The following is a 22,236-nucleotide window of genomic DNA, read 5'->3' as shown; positions in this document are numbered from 1 at the left end:
AAAAAAAAAAAAAAAAAAAAGAGTGTTTGCTATATGACCATAAGGACCTGAGTTCAGTTCCCAGCACCCATATAACAAATAAGGCATGGTCCTGCACAGACCTTTCACCCAACATTGTGGATAATGAATGGGAACAGACAGGAGGATTGCTGGGGCTTGCTAGGTACCAGCCTAGCCAAGAGAGTAAAACAAAAACACACAAAAAACCCACAAGCTTCCCATTCAATGAGAGATCCTATCTCAAAGAACAACATGGAAACCAAAAGAGGACAGCCAATGCCTTCTTCTGGCTTCCTTGACACACAACTGCACATACATGTACATAAACACACATATACATATACCATACCCAAACAAAAAAATTAATAATTACTTAAAATTACTAAAGAATATATACACTTCCATAAAGAAAGTTATTCTGTGAATAGCATCTGGCACACACCTGTAACCCCAACCCTCTGGAGGTTGAAGCAAGAAGATCAAATTTCAAGGTCACCCCCTGCTGCTTGGCAAGGCTGAAGCCTGCTGGGATACAAGAGAGCCTGTCTCCACAAAATAAAACAAGCCAAAAACCACCCCGCCACCACCCCCGGAGGGGGGGGGCAAAAAACAAAACACAATACACTTTAAAGAAATAATGTTATAATAAAAACAAGTTCAATTAATTAACTTAAAGGAAAAAAAAAAAAAAAACCCTGAGAAAAGAACTTACAAACAACAGCACTGGGACTGGAGAGATGGCCCAGTGGTTAAGATGATACAGGTTCGATGTCCAGCACCCACATGGCAGCTCACAACTCTTTCTAACTCCAAGATCTGACACCCTCACTCACAGATACATACAGGTCAAACACCAATGCACTTAAAAAAACAAAACCAGCACTCTTAATGATAATAAATTCACACTTTCCATGATAACTACTTAAGAACTGCTCACATTTTTTTTTTTTAAGACAGGATTTCTCTTTTTAGCTCTGGCTATCCTGGAACTCACTCTGTAGACCAGGCTGGCCTTGAACTCAGAATTCCATCTGCCTCTGCCTCCCTAAATGCTGGGATTAAAGGCGTGCGCCACAATTGCCCAACCGCTCACATTCTAAAGAAAAACTTTACACAATAATCAAACTTCCAAAATACACATATCCTTTCACATGGGCCCCTTCCACAAGAGGCTGCTCCACAGGTAACTGAACCTAGCAATACTCTATGATACATACACTAAGGATCCAGGAAATGGTAAAAATATCATTTATTGACACAAAAATGTATTCAGTTTCAAAAGCAGAGAAAACAATAAGTAATATGATATGTTTCATAAGTATGTATATGACATATAAAAAATACACAAAAGTAAAAGATTTAAATAGGAAAATTTCTCCTCATTTTCAATGTTTTAAATAAATTATAACTTAAAAAGATTATTAACATATCTGAAATCTCAAAGCTAACTAGAATGGCATTCTTCACAGAAGCTTCCTTTCTGTGCTATCAGTGCCTAAAGACACTGGATAACGGGAAAGCCTTGCAACATAGTAGCAGCAGCAACAACAATGTGAGTAAGCAAATGGTTAAGTGTTTCTATTTTAACACACAGGTAAAGAAAGGATGGATGGATGGATGGATGGATGGATGGATGGATGGAAGGAAAGAGAGGATAAGGGAAAGAGAGGAAAGGAGGGAGAGGAGAGAGGGAGGGGGAGAGGGAGAGAGGGAGGGAGGGACAGAGGGAGCGAGCTCTCAAGCGTGTGCCTGCATAGGGTCTCCACTCGGGCATAGGGTCTCAGTATGTTCCTATGTTATCTAGGTAGGCCCTAAACTCCTGTCACCTCAGCCTCCTGCCTTGGGACTACTGACAGGAAATAATAACTAATTCAAATCTAATAAAATCTTAGTACTTTAAAAGGCAAGAGGTCAGTAAATCTTCAAAGACAAATGTGTACTGAGTAATTAAAATGTTCTGAAAACATTTATACCTAAATTCAAATAAAAGAGAAAGGTTTTGTTTGTGGGGTTTACACTCTTGTGAGCTTATTTTAATATTTTAGTCTCAAGATGATAACTATTTTTCTCAAAATGTCTATGAAGTTAGAGAAAGGTTTTAACATTTTTAAGAAATAAAACAAAAACACCCCCCCAAAAGCCCACCTCCTTTCTATCTCTTAGTTTCAGAACCAAAAAATGCAAACATTAAGATGATATCCACTGTACCTTATTATAACGATCATGTGGGACAGACTGTAAAACGATTGGCTCCATTGTAGAAACATTGGCAAATTGTACCTCTGGAATATAGAGGGCACAAACCACATGAGCCCAACCTAAAAATAAATAAATACACAATGTCATTCTTCAAGTTTTATCAAAAATAAAATTACTACCTGTCTTAAGATCTCTTAAAATGGCTATTTAAGCAAATCCATAACAAAACCGTAATAAAACTCTGGCTGCTGCATTATTTATGTCCTAATTGCCATCCACTCACTACTGGTGCCCAGGGTTCCTAATCATGGCTGCATCTATTATGTACTCAACATAAACAGACAGAGAGCACTTGGGACCTCAGGTGTGACACTGATACTTAAGGGCAGAGTAAATTCATACTAACACTACTTCTGAAACTTACTTTAACTTGAAGAAAACAGGATGATAGTTCCAAGGACTCTAAATACTCCAAAACTAGACCAAAAGGAGGCTCTCCATTTCCAGGTCAGCAAACACTACATAGTGAAGATCAGACCACTGTTTTAAAGAGCCAAAATTAAATAAATACACAAATAGTGTGAAGGAGATAAATAGATAGGCTCCATTCTCAGTTTGCAGTAAGTTACAGGACTTCAAGTTTCAAAGGCTTGAGAAGCAGTCCAACTGCAGAGCACAAGGGTAGGGCTGGATCTAGTCTCACCATCAAGAACAAAAAGGAGAAAAAAGGATGCTAATATGCTTAATCTTACTAATCTTAAGTGTGATTAGTTTTTATATTGTCAATACTTTGAATGTTCATATAGTGGTTGTCATTTTTCCATCTTAAATCTTTATCTGATTACCAGTTGATGTTAAAGTTCCTTTTAATTATAAAAAGTGTGACTGAAGGCTGGAGAGAGAGAGATGGTTCAGTGGTTAAAAGCACTGACTGCTCTTCCAGAGATCCTGAGTCTAATTCCCAGCAACCACATGGTGGCTCACAAACATCTGTAATGGGATCTGATGCATTTTTCTGGTGTGTCTGAAGACAGGGACAAGATAGTGTAGTCACATACATTGAATGAATGAATCACAAACAACAAAAAGTGTGGCTGAGGCAGCTAAAAAGCTCATGTAGCACTAAAGAGTTGCTGGTAAACTGGAAAGAGATGAAATTCCAGGAAGGTGGGGGACAGCATGGAAAAAGGCAAGTAGAATCATTGACAGACTACAAGCTAAGACTAAAAACTAATATGTCACACAAGAGTACCCGTAGGCTTTAATCATCAACTCAACGAGCAAAGCAATCCTAAACAAGAAGCATTCTCTGCATCAAATACATCTTATACGGAAAGTCATTTTTCACAACTTAAGTCACAAATGATGTCCATAATCTGTTCATTACAATTTCTAGAATAAAAAGCACAAATGAAATCCCACAAAATTAAGAAAGTCAGAACAAACCTACAAGGTGCAAAAGATGATACAAATCACAAACAAACAAACAAACAAACAAACCAACAAATGTACTTGCAAACACCAAAGGAAGGATCATGTCCCTCAATGGGAAAAGTTATTACAAAATAAAGCTTGAATTGGGGACAGGAGAGGAAGAGGTATGTATAGCTACTTTTAATGGATACTGGCCATAAACATAAGTGCTTATATTAAAAAACATAGGCTGGGTGTGTTGGTGCATGCCTTTAATCCCAACACATGGGAGAAAGAGGCAGGCAGATCTCTGTGATCTGAAGACCAGTCAGGTCTACAAACTGAGTTTCAGGCCAGTCAGCCTGAGACTGTGAGACGGCTCCAAAACAGAGCACAGAGCACAGAGCCTGGAACAATGGTTGAGTGGTTGAGAGCACCTCTTGCTCTTGCAGACAACCCTGGTTTAGTGCCCAGTGCCCACATAAGAGCTCACAACTGTCCTTAACTCCATGAACTGAACTCCTTCCTCTGACCAGGTATGTGTGTGGTTATGTGTATGCACACACTTGCAGGCACAACATAATACACATAAAAGAAAAATAAATCTTTCAAATGATAAAGAGTATAAAGCACTGCCAGATGAACTGGTCCACTATTGAGAGATGAAGGTGAGAGCAAGTCTACAGGAAGCAGGGAAGGGAGGGAGGAGGGAAGGGGAAGAAAGTAAAACTAAGAATTATTGTCTCAATGGTAAGGATTAAGTACACTAATACAAATTAACCTAGCAAATGTAAGATCTGTTTCCAAAAACCTTGACCATATCCCAGACAAGGCTTAAAAGTATTGAAAAGGGTAAGGCATGGTGAGGCATCACAGTGGTAATCCATCACTGAAGAGGCTAAGGTAGAGAGCCTAGGCCATGAGACTATACATATGTAAATATAAGCATATGTACACATACACATAGGATGCAAAATATCCAGATTTATACCAACCAAAAATGATAAAGGAAGCAGGTGCAGGGGTAAGTATCATACCAGAAAGAAATTATTAAATTCTCTTATTAAACTCTGGAAAACAGTGAAAGGTTTACCACAACCAAGCACCTATTAAACTAAGAAAGGGGGGGGGGGGGACGGGAGCTCTTTGGAATCTTTCTCTTAATATATGAAAGCTTTAGGTCAGGGGTTCCTAAATACAACTGAGTTTCCAGTATAGAAAGACTCTAGTCTCTGATGGCAAAATAACCAAAACCAAGTTTTATGAACAAAGAATTATGTCTGTCAATTCTTCAATGGTCTGAAAGCTAACCAAGGACTGAGATGTGCCTGTCTTGCACTCTCTGAGTTCATTCAAAAGAAAAAGTGCCCTTAAATTCAACTCACAGATGCCTGGAGGAAAAGAATATAGATGAAACACATGACTAAGTACCAAAAGACTGGGAGGAAAAACTAGAGAGCTCTCTGGCAACCTGGTGCATTTGAAAACACCTGGATGTGCTGGAGGATGTGGAGAGCCACAGACCTGCCTAAAGCAGAACTCATCTTAAGACCTAAGAAGACCCTCAATTGACCCCTGGATAGAATCTGGGTATGGTACAAACAAGAAGTGAGAAATAAGGAAGAGTGGGAGATAAACTAGAGAAAACGCAGAGAATACAAACACATATAGATGGTGTTTCTTTTATACTTGCCCCGCCCCCTTTAGAGACTATTTTACACTAGATGCTCAGGAAAATAAGTCATCAAAACACTCACTGGAGAGTTTTCATCAGGTGTAACAAAAATATACAATTTAAAAGTCAATTAAAAAAGGAAAGAAAACACTGGCAGGGCGTGGTGGCGCACGCCTTTGATCCCAGCACTTGGGAGGCAGAGGCAGGCGGATTTCGGAGTTCCAGGACAGCCTGGTCTACAGAGTGAGTTCCAGGACAGCCAGGGCTACACAGAGAAACCCTGTCTCGAAAAAAAGAAAAAAAAAAAAAGAAAGAAAGANAAAAAAAAAAAAAGAAAGAAAGAAGAGAAGAGAAGAGAAGAGAAGAGAAGAGAAGAGAAGAGAAGAGAAGAGAAGAGAAGAGAGAAAAAGAAAACATAGCAAGCAGCAAAACCTAAACTTTAAAAAGCAGAGCTTTACTCCAGAATAACCCATTATAACAATTATATCCAGTTTTTGATTTTACAATACTTAGGATAGCTCTCAAAGCATAGAACCCTACTACTGAACTACAGCCCCAATACATACATTCTAGAATAGGTTAAAAAGTTTATAAGGAAAACATGCAGACACTGGGAGATAATTCAGTAGGTAAAGTGCTTGCTGTGTAAACATAAGGACTTGAATTGAGATCCCCAGTGTCCACATAATCATAAGGTGTGGCAACACGTGGCTGTATTCTGTAGGAAAGCAGACAGGAGAGACAGAGTTGCTACCCTGTCAGTCTAGCAAATCAATGAACCGCAGGTTCCATGAGATCCCGTGTATTAAATAAGGTAGAGGAAGACGAGCGTTCAACATCAACCTCTAGGCTTCACACTCACACATACACAACACACACACACACTCAAAAACATTTTTAAGCATGACTCATTCACAGGAGATATTAACAGAAACTCTTCATACAAAAGTTTAACAGTAGATTTTTTAAATAAAGACCTCAACTGAACTGTCTTACACATGCACAAAGAATTACATGCTGATGAAGAAATAGAAATTATTAAAAAGAACCAAACAAAATCTTGCCAGGCAGTGGCGGTGCACGCCTTTAATCCCAGCACTTGGGAGGCAAAGGCAGGTGGATTTCTGAGTTTAAGTCCAGCCTGATCTACAGAGTGAGTTCCAGGACAGCCAGGGCTACACAGAGAAACCTTATCTCCNCCAAAAAAAAAAAAAAAGAAAGAGGAAAAAAATGTTTTTTTAAATTGAGGAGGAGGAGGAGGAAGAAAAGAGACTACTAACTGTATTTTCAGCTGACAGTACAGTCAGAGATAACAGTCTGACATTTTGATAAATGACAGACTCTCCATATATACAACCATGTTCCCATAAGATTATTAAAAAGGCTAATTTTTCTAGCCATTACAAGTCCCTGTGCACTACATTATTAACATGTTTATAGTAATGGTGGTCTGAACAAACTTACTATGCTAGCATTCAATATACTACCCACATGCAGAAATGTGTGTATATAGCAATATTTACTAATAATTAAAAAATTATGCTACTGGTAATGTGTGTTCTATGGTTTTTTTTTTTTAATTCTTATGCCTTCTATTTGCTTTTAAAAACCAAATATGTTACCTATCCATTCAACCAAGTACTTAAGAAGGTATTCTAAAAGGCACTGTTACTACAAGTCCTAACAGCTCCATGCTTCTTTCACTGGTAGCAGCAGTTTCTTGTGTTTTGGGGTTTGTTCTGTTTTGTTTTGTTTTCTTTTGTTTGTTGTAGTACTAAAGATTGAATTCAGTTCCTCACTCATGCTAGGCAAGTGCTCATCAAAAAGCTATATTCTCAGTCCATGAATATGTCTGCCCTGAAGACCTTTCAAGGAGATGGTACGTGAAGGGAAGATATACTGATACTGATAATGATACCCCTGAACTTATGGAGAACAAGACTAATCTTGTGTCGTTTCTAAGTTTCTAACAAAAAAACCTAAAAGGTCTAAGAAAGAGAAAGAGAAGATACAGGATAGGAGGTGCCGCAGAACTTCAATGCTAGCACTTAGAATGAGGCAGGAGGATCTCTCAGTTTGAGGTAAACCTGGTATATACAGAATTCCAGGTCAACCAGGGATACATAGTAAGACACAAAAAAGACCTTTTACCCTGCTGCTGGTAGTGGCAAGTACCTTTAAACCCATCACTTGGGACACAGAAGCAGGCAGATCTCTGAGCTCAGAGCTGGTCTACAGAAGGAGTTCCAGGACAGTCAGGGTTGCACAGAGAAACAACCCTGTCTTGAAAAACCAAAACCAGAATACCTTCTTCCTGTCTTAGATCTTCACATTCCCTTACCACTGACTTCAGTTACTCACCAAGACAACTTCAAGTCTGCCAAACTTCACTAGGTACCCTGTACTCATAGTTAGTATACCTTTTCTTTCCTTACCACTATGCTGTATTTACATTATTCGGTAGTATAGCAATATGATGTGTATTTGTAACCTAGAGGCAATAAGCTACATCATATAATTTATGTATGCAGTAGAGCATGTGTCTACGTTTGTGTAAATACACTCGCTCTATGATGTTTACTCAATAAGAAGGGCACCTATGACACATTTCTCAGAATTTAAGCAGTTTATGACCACATGTAAACAGCTAAATAATCAACTTTTACCAATAGTTTTAAAGCTAGGGAAATCAATAAATGGCCAAAGGTTACAAATGAAACAAACTAATAAACAATAGAAAATTTTAAATTATTTAATCACTAAAATCAATTATTCAAATTGATAATCTTAAGAAATTCAAGATGGGGGCTAGAGAGATGGCTCAGTGGTTAAGAGCATCAGTTGCTCTCCCAAAGGTCCTGAGTTCAAATCCCAGCAACCACATGGTGGCTCACAACCACCCGTAATGAGATCTGACGCCCTCTTCTGATGTGTCTGAAGACAGCTACAGTGTACTCACATATAATAAATAAATAAATAAATAAATAAATAAATCTTTTAAAAAAGAAAAAAGAAAAGAAATTCAGGATGTATTTCTGTTATTCCTACCAAGTATTTAAAGATTATGAAATTCCAGTTTTACAGAAATACCGCCAAAAAATAATATTTCCCAATTTGCTATAATGCCAACATAACACTAATGCCAAAAGCTAAAAACAATATAAAAAGGGAAGTCACTGTTTTAATCCCTTATGAACAGGTGCCAATTTCTTTATTCATTTATCCTCCAGAAATCAGTATCTTCAACAAAATGTTAACAAAATGATTCTCATTATTTTAGGAAAAGAAGCTAATTTTACTTTCAAAAATAAACCAGTGTGATTCCTAACAAAATAAGGGAGAAATACTTTATGACCATCTTAATGGGAGGGAGGGAGGGAGGGAGGGAGGGAGAATCTGTCTTTCTTGATACTTTATCAGTCACTTAAGTTTTATAGTTTAACAAGCTCATGCCTATATGATAAGAATGATAATGATATACAAAGGATAAGTAAAGGGTGAGTACTTTAATCCAGCCATGTATTAACAGTGCTGTAATCCTAGAACTCATTAGGCAGTGGTAGGAAACTGACACCCATTTAGGCCAGGCTGGGCTACATAGAAAATGCTAAGCCCTGAGCTATACACAAGAAAAGAAAGGACTAGAGAGGAAAGGACCAAAACAAAAACAGACAGAAGAAAGGCAGGGGAGAGAGAAATAGATACATTTATCAAGGAAAGATAACTCAAAGTGAAGATGAAAACTAAAAATGGGGCAATCCTCATCTAAAATGATTGGAACAAGAAGATATTTTTCTGAACATTTACAGTGACTTTACCATCTAAGCATTACTAATTCAAAAACCCAAAATCTGAAACTAGTGTTCCAAAGGTGTTAGGTGTTAATATTTCAGATTCAGGATTTTCAGAAGAGGAAATGCTCAGAATCCTCAGGAAAGAACAGACCCTGCCAAGTATAGTTGGTACTGTAAGCTAGCACTAGGAGGAACATAGTAGTAAGGATACTTTGCCAGGTAAGGTTGGTCCTGTAACCCTAGCACCTAGTGAGGCCCTATCTCAAAAAAGCAACAACAAAAACAAAGCAGGTGTGGTGGCTCACACCTTAATTCCAGCACTCAGGAAGAAGAGACAGATCTCTCTGAGTTTGGAGGCTAGCCTGGTCTATATAGTGAGTTCCAGGACTATATAGTGACACCCTGTCCCAAAACATAAAATAGCCAATAATTCAGTTTGCACACAATAAAGACAAACTGTGAATTCAGAAAATTATTTAAACTACACATACATGTGCCCATCTACAATCCCAGAACATGAAACAATGAAGCAAGAAGATGGTGAGTTCAGGTTAGCCTGGATCACATAATGAAACCTTGTCTCCAATTAATTAATTACATCACTATTAACAATTCAGCAAACAATAATATTAACTACCAAATAGTTTGAAATGCTATTCCATTCCAGTTTTCAGTATTTTTTCAAAGACTGTACTTACCCCCATTATCTGTTCTTTTTAAAGCGCCATCTTTATGGGGACACAGCTCACATCTCTATTTAAAGAAAATTAAAAGTAAAGTAAAAAAAAAAAAAAAAAAAAGGAAAAGGAAAAGGCAATGAAGTTTTTTCAGATCACCAACACATCTTTCCTATAACTTTGAAACTAACAAGAATAGAATACCATTTCTATTCATTGCCACCAAGAGAATTCCAGAACACTGTTCACAAAATAACTGTTAACCGCAAATTATCTGTTTTTAAAAGATTCCTTTTTATTTTGTTTGAATGTTTTCCATGTATGTACAGGTAGGCATGCATGCATACCACATGCTTGAAGGTATCTATCGAAGCCAGAAGAGGGCAGCAGATCCCCTCTCTGGTACTCTACGGATGGCTGTGACCTATCATGTGACTGCTGAAAACCTAACCCAGGTCCTCTGCAAAAATAACAAGTGCTTTTAAGAACTACTAAGCCATCTCTTCAGCGTTTAAAATATCTTATTTTTCTTTTAATACTAGATAATAATTTACATATACATTAAAAACAGGAAAAAAAAGTTTACATTAAAAATCAGACATCGTGGCCCATGCCTGTCATCCCAATACTTGGGAAATTTAGCCAGTAGTACTTCCATGAATTGAAGCCATTTGGTCCACACAAACAAGCAAAGTACCAAATTTTCCTATTAGTAAAACCAAAGTCAAATGTGGTAGCAGAGTAACAAAATTCTTGGGACGTTGTAGCACGAATATCAATGGTCTAAGAGTTTGAGACCATTCCAGAAAACATGCAAGACATACTTAGAGAGAGCGAAAAAAGGGCATGGTAGTATGTACCAGCATCTCGTCACTCAGGAGGCTGAAAGGATTGCCATGCGCAAGGCTAGTATGAAGTACTATGAGAAGCCATCTAAAGGCCCTTTTAACACAGGCCAGATACAAGGTTTTGGCATCTATGAAGATCACTATCATCTCTAGTACAGGCTTGAATTACTGTAAAAAAGTAGCCTTGGTTTCTACTACCATCAAGCATCAACTGGAAGGGTGGGAGAGATGGCTCAGCAGTACAGAACACTGCTCTTCCAGAGAATCCAAGTTAGGTTCCAATCACCCACATCAGGTGGCTCACCAATATCTCTTAACTCCTGGCTCTAAGGGATGTGACATTTTCTTCTGGTCTCTGCAGGCACATGCACACATGGACACATGCACACTCATACACACACAAAAATGGCATACACACAGCTATACATAAATAAAAGTAAATCTTAAAAATCCATTTTTAGCCGGGCGTGGTGGCACACGCCTTTAATCTCAGCACTCAGGAGGCAGAGGCAAGCAGATTTCTGAGTTCGAGGCCAGCCTGGTCTACAAAGTGAGTTCCAGGACAAACACGGCTACGCAGAGAAACCCTGTCTCGAAACACCCACCCCCCCCCCAAAAAAAAAATCCATTTTTTTCTTTGAATAAAGACTCAGCTTGCTGAGCACGGTAATGTATACGTGGGAGGTGGAGACAAATGAATGTCCTGAATTCAACCCCAGCTTGATCAACATAGCAAGTTCCAGGCCATCCAGCCACTGCTACATAGTGGGCCAGAAGGGGGAAAGGTCTTTAAAGGTTCTGGACCAGTTTTGGTGGACCTCAACTGTAATACCAACACTTGAAGGTAGAGGCAAGAGGAATTCAAGATTATCCTCAGCTATATAATAAATCTGAGGTCAGCCTGGGCTATGTTACATAAAGTCCTATCTCAAAATTTAAGAAGAAATGTAATTACAATCAGCTCAACTATATCATACATACTTTAAAATCAATAGTAAGTGAATTTAGACTTCTAAGAGTGGTTTATGAGAGGACCAACCTGTAATAATACAGATAAAAACTATAACCTCTGAAGAACACAAGCAATTGCTAACTGAATGAGATGCATGGCAGATAGAATAAAAAGCATCTAGAATCTATACCAAGTGAGAACTTGAGAAGAACCACCATCAGAGTTTAGATTTTTTTTTAATATGTTACCCTGAAGACAGGACAAAGCCAAGCCTTAGAGACTCCTGTAGTCACCATACCAAAGAACCACAGCTGAGGGCTCAGAAGATCCGCATCTGTGACATAAGATCTGAACCCCAAATGGGGCAAACTGAGGAGAAAGAACCCTACTTTTAAACAATCAGCCCAAATCTTTTGTTAACCTTCTATCACACATACACAACGCAATCCACTGACAAGTTTAAAACAAGTACTCAGAGTACATACAAGATGGTTTGAATCCAAACAATCAGCCAACTCTGATTTTAAAAGAAAATGTCCATTTCAGGGCTAGGAGACATCTCAGTGGGTAAAGTGGATGTAAAGCTGAATACTGAGGACCCACAGAACTAACATTCACGGTCATCCTCTCTACCGCCACACATGCATCCTGGCATGCATGTGCCTCAACTTCTACACACACAGAACTTTTTTATTTTTTGAGACAGGGTCTTGTGCAACTGTCTATTTGGCATATCTTGAAAGTCTGGTCCTCCTGTCTACTTTCTAGTGCTAGCATGATAAATGTGTCCCATCCATTCATCAGGCTTGGCTTCTGAGGTAATGACTAGATAATGACTACTAAACTACATTCCCACCTCCCCAAAAATTTGCTCCTTCAGAGGAATACAATAGAACATGTCCTTTTCAACAAATAAAAGAGTTTGTGAGATGATCTACATTACCTGACCTGTAAGGAACTAGAAAAAAAGGCTAATCATTGTCAAAACAAAAGGAAATCAAAGTCAACTCCAAATTTACCCAGACTCTGGAGGTAGCAGTTTTGAGACCAACCTGGTCTACATGTTGAGTTCCAGGATAGCCAGGGATACACAGTGAAACTAAACAAATTAAATAAATAAAATACACATGAAATAGAATATGTACCTGGAATAAATAAAATGGGAAATATCAACAAAGGAAAAGTTATTAACAGAATAGAGCTAAAGATGTAGAGATGTAGCTTAGAGGCATTTACAAGGTTGAAGAAAAAAAACAAAAACCATTACAAATCAAGCCTGGTCCAGTAGCACAGAGGACACAAAATCAGGAGGACTGTGCCAAGTTCAGGCTAGCCTATACTATATGAAGATCCTGTCTCAAAAATAAAACAAAGCTAGACATGATATAATTGGATTGTGGAGAGCTGCCTAACATGTGGAAGGTTCTGAGTTAATTGTTTAGCATTGTAAAAACCAGCAGTGCAGAATAACTAGACAAGATGGAAGGAAGGGAGAGGGACAACTACACTATGCAGAAAAAGAAATGTTCAGAGAACTCAAAAACCAAACAGAAAGGAGGCTCGAGGACACACAGTGGTGCATACCTGTACTTTCCACACTATAAAGAAAAACAAAAGGACTGCACAAAGTTCAAGACCAGTCTACTCTACAAAGCACACTCCAGGGCAGCAAGGGCTACACAAGAAAACCCTCTCTCAAAAACAGTAAAACAGAAAGAGGGGGTGGGGGGAGCAGAGACAGATACAGACACAGACCTGGGCAAAACCCAAATAATAAATGTGATAAAATATTGAAAGAAAAAGCACTCACTGTCAATACAAAATTATATATTCATATATGCACTCTATATCTGCAAATAAGCAACTGTGATGGCTAAGCATCCAGAAGACTCTAGCACAGCTATGGCAGGATCTGTGAGGGGAAGATTCTCAAACACTAGGTAACTGCAGGTCTGGGTGAAATGGATTATTCTATTTTTATCTCACAAACAAATAGTTAACATTAAAATAGTAAGCAGAATTCAGCAGCAGCAAACATACTTTGTAAAAGTAAAAGGGAAAGACTGGCAAGATGGTTCAGCAAGGCTGGTGAGCTGAGATCCTATCTCTGGAAACCATGTAAATATGAAAAGATAGAACTCCATAAATTGTCCTCTGGCTTCTACATGCTTGCTGTGGCATCCCCACCATATGTGTCCAAAACACACTTACAAACACACAAATAGTAAGTAATAATAACGGTGATGACAACAATAAACAAAGTGAGCCATACAAGACAGCTCATGAGTAAAGGTGCCTGTCACCAAACCTCACAACCTGAAAATCAAGCAAACCATGGGCCCCACGTTGCTAAGAGAACTGACTCCCAGCCGGGCGTGGTGGCGCACTCCTTTAATCCCAGCGCTTTGGAGGCAGAGGCAGGCGGATTTCTGAGTTCGAGGCCAGCCTGGTCTACAGAGTGAGTTCCAGGACAGCCAGGGCTATACAGAAAAACCCTGTTGAAAAACAGAGAGAGAGAGAGAGAGAGAGAGAGAGAGAGAGAGAGAGAACTGACTCCCACAAAGATGTATAAAACTAACTCCCACAACAGTTGTCCTCTGACCTCCACAAGCACAGTGTGGTATGTGTGTACTCACACAACACATGTCGAATGAATGAATGAATGAATGGGTAAGTAAATAAATATGATTAAAATAAAATTTAAAAAAAAATAAAGAGTCTACACCGGGCAGTGGTGGAGCATGCCTTTAATCCCAGCACTTGGGTATAAATCCAGAGGCAGGCAGATTTCTGAGTTCGAGGCCAGCCTGGTCTACAGAGTGAGTTCCTGGACATCCAGGAAGAGGAAGTGTGCTTAAGATGCCTGACATCAAGCCTTGCCAGCTCATGCACACACATAACACAAAAAAAAATTTTTGTAAAACTAAAAAATTACACACTTCAAATGTTTGAACTGTATAGTACATTAATTGTATATTATTAAAGTAACTCTAAAAAGAAAAGTAATCCTAAAATATATTTAAATTACTTCTAAGTAAGTCTAAACTACATGTAAACAATGGCTCACACCTATAATTCCCACACTGACAAGGTTGAGATCCCTGGAGCTCTACTAGCCAACCAAGTTGGCTGGCAAAAAAGGATTAGCAAGACACTCCGTATCCAAAAACAAGGGGGCAGACAGAGAATGTGGCTCTCTGGTTTCCATATGTACATGAACACACATACAACGAAGAGACAGATAATCCGAGCCACTGTATAATACATGTACTTCTTAAGTAAACATGACACATTCACTAAAGACCTTAAACAAGTCCATTTAAGATATAATTTTAAAACAAAATTGATTTGAGATAGGGTCTCATTATGTAGCTCTGGTTAGCCTAGAATGGGCTATCTGGGCTGGAACTTGAGAGTAATTTTCCTGTCTCTTCATTCAGAATGTTAGCATTACATACAGATATTTACCATCACCTCCTGCTCAAGACACAATAAAATGAAAATAATTTAAACCACTGAATATGTTCTGTTACCACATTGGAAAACCAATATAAATGTAAGGTCCAGCCTAAAGAACAGAAGACTGAAAGAACAGACTAGGACTAACAAGATTCTTGGAGAGGAAAGGTGCTTGGCCCCAAGCCTACTCGAGTTTCACTCTCAGAACCCCCATGATGGAAAACCAACTCCCCATATGTTGTTCTCTGACCTACACACACACAAAAATAAGCAAAGAAACAAAAAAAACAAAAACAAAAAAAAAGATCTTTTTTAAGATGGGGTGGGGGACACTAAAATAAAAGTAACAAAGTGGGGGAAAGAGAAAAGAATCGGAGAAGATTAAAAACCAAGTTGATCATTTGTTAATAATGAAGCTAAAATTTGTAAGCCTGGATTTTTAAGAGATAAAATGAACATGAAACTATAATTCCACCACTTGGGAAAGATATGGAAGATCACAAGTTCAAGGCCAGCTTGGTCTACATAGCAAGTTCCAGACCAGCTTGGCCTTCACAGTAAAATCTTGTTTGAGACAACAATAATAATACAAGGACATATGGGAGACATAACTTACCAATATTGGAAATAAAAAAAAAATTATTACCAGAGAAACCAGAAGTTAAAAATGTAACATATTGGGTCTGGAGAGATGGCTCAGAGGTTAGAGCACTGACTGCTCTCCCAGAGGTCCTGAGTTCAATTCCCAGCAACTACATGGTGGCTCACAAGCATCCGTAATAAGATCTGACCTCCTCTTCTGGAGTGTCTGAAGACAGCTACAGTGTACTTACATATATAATAAATAAAATCTTTTTTTAAAAAGTAACATATTATGCTTAAAAAAACATAACTTCTTAAAAAAAAATGAAACAAAATCTACAGAGTTCTTTAAAGCTAACTTTATTATCAAAATACCAGCAAGAGATGGGAGACATCTGGTAAACAATTCCATGCCCATGCTTAAACAAATCATCTTAATTAATCTCAGTTCCCCTCCCAAGTCTGTCTCTGCCCCCCTAACCTAAAAGTAGAAGTAAACAGTGACAAAATAATTAGTAATTCAGGTGGTGATAAACCCCTGTAAACTGAGAGGGGAAGAGGGAAAGGCTTGAAGAGTCAGCCCAGCAGTTAAGAGCACACAGCACTTCTTCCAGAGGACCAGAGTTCAGTTCCCTGGACCTGGTGACTAGCAACCAACTGAACCTCTGCAAGTGGTGCACAGACATACTGCAAAGAAAACATACATACACATAAATTAAAGAAAAAAAAAATTTTTTTTTTTTTTTTTTTTTGGTTTTTCAAGACAGGGTTTCTCTGTGTAGCCCTGGCTGTCCTGGAACTCACTTTGTAGACCAGGCTGGCCTCGAACTCCGAAATCCGCCTGCCTCTGCTTCCCGAGTGCTGGGATTAAAAGCGTGAGCCACTATGCCCAGCAATTAAAGCAAATCTTAAGAAGAAAGAAAAAAAAAAAAAAAAAAGTACTTCCAGGTCAGCATGAGCTAAATGACACTCTGTCCCAAAAGGACAAAATTCAAACTTCAATAAAACAAATAACAATAATATCAATAACTACAAAAAAATTATGAAATTCCTGTTGTACCTAAATTCAAAAAGATTTAACATTAATAATCTGAATCCAACAATATATTAGAGATTAATACATCACAAACATGTACCCCATAAATACAAGATTAATATAACATTTGAAAAAAAAACATGAAATTTACAAAATATTTTAAATATAGCATCTCAATACCAAAACAGTATTTAACAAAACTCAACAGCCATTGAGGATGCAGACTCTCAAGTATACTACTCACTCACTATACTCACTATACTTGGGAGGCCTAGCCTAGCCTAGCCTAGCCTCCCAAGTGCTGACTTTCAAAATCACCCAGCTATGTTTTCATGCTGGATTTGCTTTTGTTTTCAGTCCTCCCTAGAGGTCAACTCCAAGGCATATGCTCTGCACCAGAACCTGCATTTTTAATCCTCTGACCCTGAAAATACTGTCTTTCCCAGAGCTAGCTAATTCTTAAGAAACAACAAACAATTTTCATGTGCAAACCAAGAGCCCCATAGCCTTAACTTTCTTAGCCTACGCCGCCGCTGTATTCCCCTACCTGAGGCATCCCAGAAACAAGTATAGACCAACTAAAGAGCCCTAAAAGGAAGTACAACGAAGCAACCCTAAACTGTTCGCCTTTAGTCTCCCATCATTCCTTTACGTTTCCCTTTGATCCCTCTGCCACATGGCCAACCCCAGCCAGCACCACTAAAGATAACATTTTGTGACATGGCCTACCTCTCCCTTCTAGTGACTAGTGAATTGCAAAACTCTTCTAATTGGCAGTAGGTCCTGATCTGTTGACACATTTCAAATAATAAAATCTATATTTGAAAATGACATTAATAAAAAGCCAACAGCATGCTGGGCTTGGTGTCATGTGCCTTTAATCTTTGGACTCTGGAGACAGAGGCCTCCAAGTTTGAGGCCAACCTGTTCAACATAATGAGTTGCAGTCCTGCAAGGGATAAAAAGAAAGATTATCTCTCAAAAAAAAAATTAAATTCTAAGAAAAATTAAAATCCCACTTTTAGCCAAGCATAATGGTATATATACACATCAGTATACATACATATCTCAGCAGTCTACAGAACTGCAAAAACTGTAGCCAATAATCCTAGTACTGAAGGAATATAAGTTCAAGGCCAGCATGAGTTATTTAAAAAATAAAAATAAAAGGGGAGGAGGGAGCTAGAGAGATGACTCAGCAGTTAAAAGCTCTTCCAGAGGTCCTGAGTTCAATTCCTAGCAACCACATGGTGACTTACAACTATCTGTAATTAGATCTGATGCCCTCTACTGGTGTGTTTGAAGACAGCTACAATGTGATCATAAAAATATTTTTAAAAATAGGGCCAAGGCTGGTAAAAGACTCAGCAGGTAAAGGTGCGTGCTGACAAAACTAAAGGCCTGAGCTTGATCCCCAAGACCTCCAGAGTGAAGAGAAACAAAACAGACTCCCACAAATTGTCCTCTGACCACCATACACACACACACACACACACACACATACATACATACATACACACACACACCACACACACACACACACAAATACAAGGATTCAAACTGTTAATACATCAATTCTAACACTGATCTACAGACCAAAGCAAATATCATCTCATTGACCTTTTGGAGGAAATAGAAAAGCTAGTATGTATGTAGAATGTGAATTTAGACTATATACACTCTTGAAGAGAAAAAGATTAAAAGACTTGAAATTTTAACTTTAAAATTTACTAAAGTTATAAAATTTGGAACAGCATGATAAAACTAAGGCTAGGTGAACAGACCAATTGAAGGTGAAGTTCTGAAAAGAGGGCCCCAATTATACAACACGATGTATAAAAAGCAATGCAGTGAAGAAAGGTTTCATTCAAAAGTAACTGCATAGCCATCCATACACAAAAACTGAAACCTACAAAAAATATAATGTGAAATGTGTCACAGACCTAAATATAAATTAGCAAAAATAAAAAATTTAAAGGAAATTACCTTCATGACTTCAGGGTTAGGCAAAGTGTCTTAGCTCACAGTAAGCAACAACTATAAAAGAAAACACTGACAAATTAGACTTCATCGGATTTAAATATTTCTGCTTAAGGGTACAATTATGAAAATAAATTGGTGAAACTATACAGATTTGAGAAAGTATTAAAACATTTCTCTAACAAAGACCACTATCTCCAACACATAAAAACCTTATACAAATTAAACTAGATAGAGAAATTAAAGAAGCTAAAGCTCTGAGTGGACTTAGAACTGAGGTCAACACACAAACCACAACATGCTCAAAATGCTCAACTGCTCACGATGACACCCAAAGTATCACAATGACATGACTTCCAATCAAGATGCAGTGAATAAAAGGCGCTTCATTCGGGTTTCTTATGTGAAATAATAAAAACCTAACAAAATGAATAAAACAACAGCACTGAAGGTACTAGACAAGAAACAACACAATGATACCTGAGAGACAAGAAACATGACACAGCCACAAAAGTGCCCAGCTTACTGCCTTGGGAGAGTTTTCAGGCCGAGGAACAAGGAGGAGGAACCCAGACAGGGCCTGTGGTCTCCCCAAGTTGAGGAAATGGAGCTGGGAGTCCAAGGAAGCCAAGGTGGCTAGAGCTCACAAGGGAGACCAGCACTGAGTAGAGAGCTGGAGAGAGAGAGAGAAATGAAGAAATCTACAAAGGCTCATTCCAGAACTTTTAGTTGAACACCAAATCAGCACTTACATGAGGGCTGTCCAAGGCCAGAAGAGTCAGAGGGAACAAGGTGCAACGTAACACAAAGTGACTAATACATACTCCCAAAAGCCAGAGCATCACATCCGAGGGTAAGAAAACAAACACAAGCGGGCTGGAAAGATGGCTCGTAGGCAATACTAACAATCTGAGTTGAATACTCGGGACCCATGTGGAAGGACAGAGTTGACCCAAAAGTTAAACAGTTGTCCTCTTTCCTCCAAATACTCACTGTGGTGTGTACATCCCCATGTACAGAGCCAGACACATACATACACCCACCACCATCACCACCACCACCCCTCCTCCAGGGAAATTTTTATAAGACTAATACAAAGGCAGGAAATTCTACCCTGTAATGAAATAAAAATTAATCAAACCAGTATTAAAATGCAGATAACTATTAGATAAGCTCATTAAAACAGATATAATAACTAAATTTTATATAAGCAGAAAACAAGAGGAAGCAAACAAGTAATTAAAGTTTTAAATTTTTCAACCACAGTGCTATATGCCTGTCATGGTTTGAATACACTTGGTCCAGAGAGTGGCACTATTTAGAGGCATGGCTTTGTTTCAGTAGGTGTGTCTCTGTAGGTGTGGGCTTTAAAATCCTATCCTAACTACCTGGAAGTCAGTCTTGTACTAGCAGCCTCTCAGCAATTCCTGCACCATGCCTGCTTGGATGCTGTCATGCTCCCATGAGAATGGACCGAACATCCGAACCTGTAAGCTAGCCCCTATTAAATGTTGTCTTTATAAGAGCTGTCTTGGTCAGGATGTCTGTTCACAGTAGTAAAACTCTTAAGACGATGCCTCTAATCCTAGCACTTGAGATGAAGGGACAGGAATATCTGGAATTCAAGGCCAGCCTAGACTACTTGAGATCTTGTTTTAAAGTAAGTAAACAAGGGGGCTAGAAAGATGGTTCAGGCAGTTAAGAACACCAACTGCTCTTCCAAAGGTCCTGGGTTCAATTCCCAACAACCACACGGTGGCTCACAACCACCTGTAACAGGATCTGATGCTCTCTTCTGGTGTGTCTCAAGAGAGCTACAGTACACATACATACATACATAAAATACACATATACAAAATAAATTTTAAAAAAATAAACAAAAATTTGAAATTATAAACATGAATATTACAAGGCTTAACAAAAAGAAACTGATTCACAGCATCTAAAGCCTAGTAGTAGTGTTTGTTTATTATATGTAGTGTATGGTATATGCATGTGTTTGCAAGTGGGGGTGGAACACTGAGCACCCCCATCCATGTCAGCATGAAAGCCAGAGACTGGCATCAGATGTTTTCCTCTATGGCCCTCCATCTTATTTTTCTAGCTAGGGTCTCTTGCTGAATCTTGAGCTCACCAAGTGGTTAGACTATCTGACTAGAAAGCCTAATGGCTCCGTTCAGTGCTGGGATCAGCATTCCTGGCTTTCTCCAGAGTTCTGTGAATCCAAAACTCAGACCCTTATGCTTACATAACAAGCACTTAGCTGCTGACCCATCTCCCCTATCCTCATGGAACAAAGTAAAACAAAGTAGAATGAACTTTTAAAAAGTAAATTTCAGTTAGCTTTACAATGATGCCAAAAGGCCAAATGTATATAATTAGAGCCACAAAGAAAGCAATACAGAAAAACTGATTAAAATTATAACTATAAATCACATGTGGCCATATGGAGACCCTGTCTGGAAAAACAAATCACCTCAAGTATACCCCAGGCATGCTGGCTCCCATCTATAATGCTAGCACCAGGCAGGCACAATCAGCACAGCCACTCCAAGTTTGAGGCCAGTGTGGTTTCTATAGAAGGTTCTAGCCCCGCCAGGACTGCATGGAGAGATCACTTTATCTTCCAGAGCGCCTGGAACAGCATCAGAACAGCAAAGTGTAGCACAGCACCTGTAACTCTAGCTCCAGAGCATCCAGTGTCCTCTAGCCTCCAAATACCTGAATGCACATGGCCAACACCCATACATCCACATAATAAAAACTAAAAATAAATCTTAAGAAAAATATTATAAATATACACAGAAATGTACCCTAATAAACATCAACTTCCAGAATCAAAAAAGGTAAAACCAGGCAGTAGTGGCACAGGCCTTTGATGTCAGGACTCAGGAAGCAGGGGCAGGATGGTTTGAGTTCATGACGGGAACAAGTCCCCAGAGTTCCAGAACAGCCAGGGCTACCAGAGAAACCTGTCTTTTAAAAAAAGAAAAACAAACAAACAAACAAAAAGACAAAAACAAAATGACAGGAATATAGAACATGATTTTAAAAACTTTATAAGCCATAATCAAATTAAAATCAGAAACAAAATTCTTTAATGTAAAAAAAAAGTCATATAATAAAATTCAAAATAAAACTCAAATAAGAAAATATACACTACTTTCGAGGCACTTATATGTCGCTGGTCTTTGCTACTTTGTGGGTTCTTCTTTTTCCCAACCTTTACTGCTCCCTTCTCCAATTTCACCCCCTTACACTAGACAGGAGAGAAACAAGGAAGAAAGGGGAGAAAGGAATTAGAAAAAAATCCCTGAGTCTAATTTCTTTCCATTTCTTCTTTGACCATGGCTACTAACATATCATAACCAAACTCACACACACATATACAAGTCACACAATTGCTGTCACAACTGTCTGATGCTGGCAAAAACATGCCTCTGCTAGAGTAGTAGGCTGTGGTCGGTGCAATGCGCCCCACACCCCACACCTGGGATTAAAACAAAACCACTTTCATCTAAGATTTCTGTATATTTTAAAGAAACCAAAATTCCAAACTTCTCACTACACTTACACCATAGTTGAATGGAAAATGTATTTGACAAGCTTTATCTTGACTGG

At 38.5% G+C, this 22,236-nt stretch overlaps 1 protein-coding gene across 11 annotated transcripts in view; it reads right to left on the bottom strand.

Annotated features, from left to right (window-relative positions):
- The window catches only part of Mllt10 (MLLT10 histone lysine methyltransferase DOT1L cofactor), a 148,775-nt gene that overhangs the window by 101,716 nt on the left and 24,823 nt on the right, over positions 1–22,236 (bottom strand). For 6 of the 11 annotated variants that reach the window (XM_029473556.1, XM_021156842.2, XM_021156840.1 and 3 more), the window contains exons 4-5: positions 9,780–9,834; positions 2,209–2,318 (exon numbers count right to left, since the gene is read on the bottom strand). In XM_029473556.1, coding sequence (XP_029329416.1) covers positions 2,209–2,318; positions 9,780–9,834 — 165 coding nt within the window. Of the gene's footprint in view, positions 1–2,208; positions 2,319–9,779; positions 9,835–18,621; positions 18,673–19,095; positions 19,289–22,236 lie in introns of all 11 variants that reach the window. The other 5 variants (XM_029473576.1, XM_029473580.1, XM_029473573.1 and 2 more) reach the window with 4 other exon arrangements.

The sequence above is a fragment of the Mus caroli genome, chromosome 2 (genome assembly GCF_900094665.2).
Source record: "Mus caroli chromosome 2, CAROLI_EIJ_v1.1, whole genome shotgun sequence".
In the NCBI taxonomy this organism is placed as follows: domain Eukaryota; kingdom Metazoa; phylum Chordata; class Mammalia; order Rodentia; family Muridae; genus Mus; species Mus caroli.
This window is presented reverse-complemented; position numbering and strand designations above follow the sequence as displayed.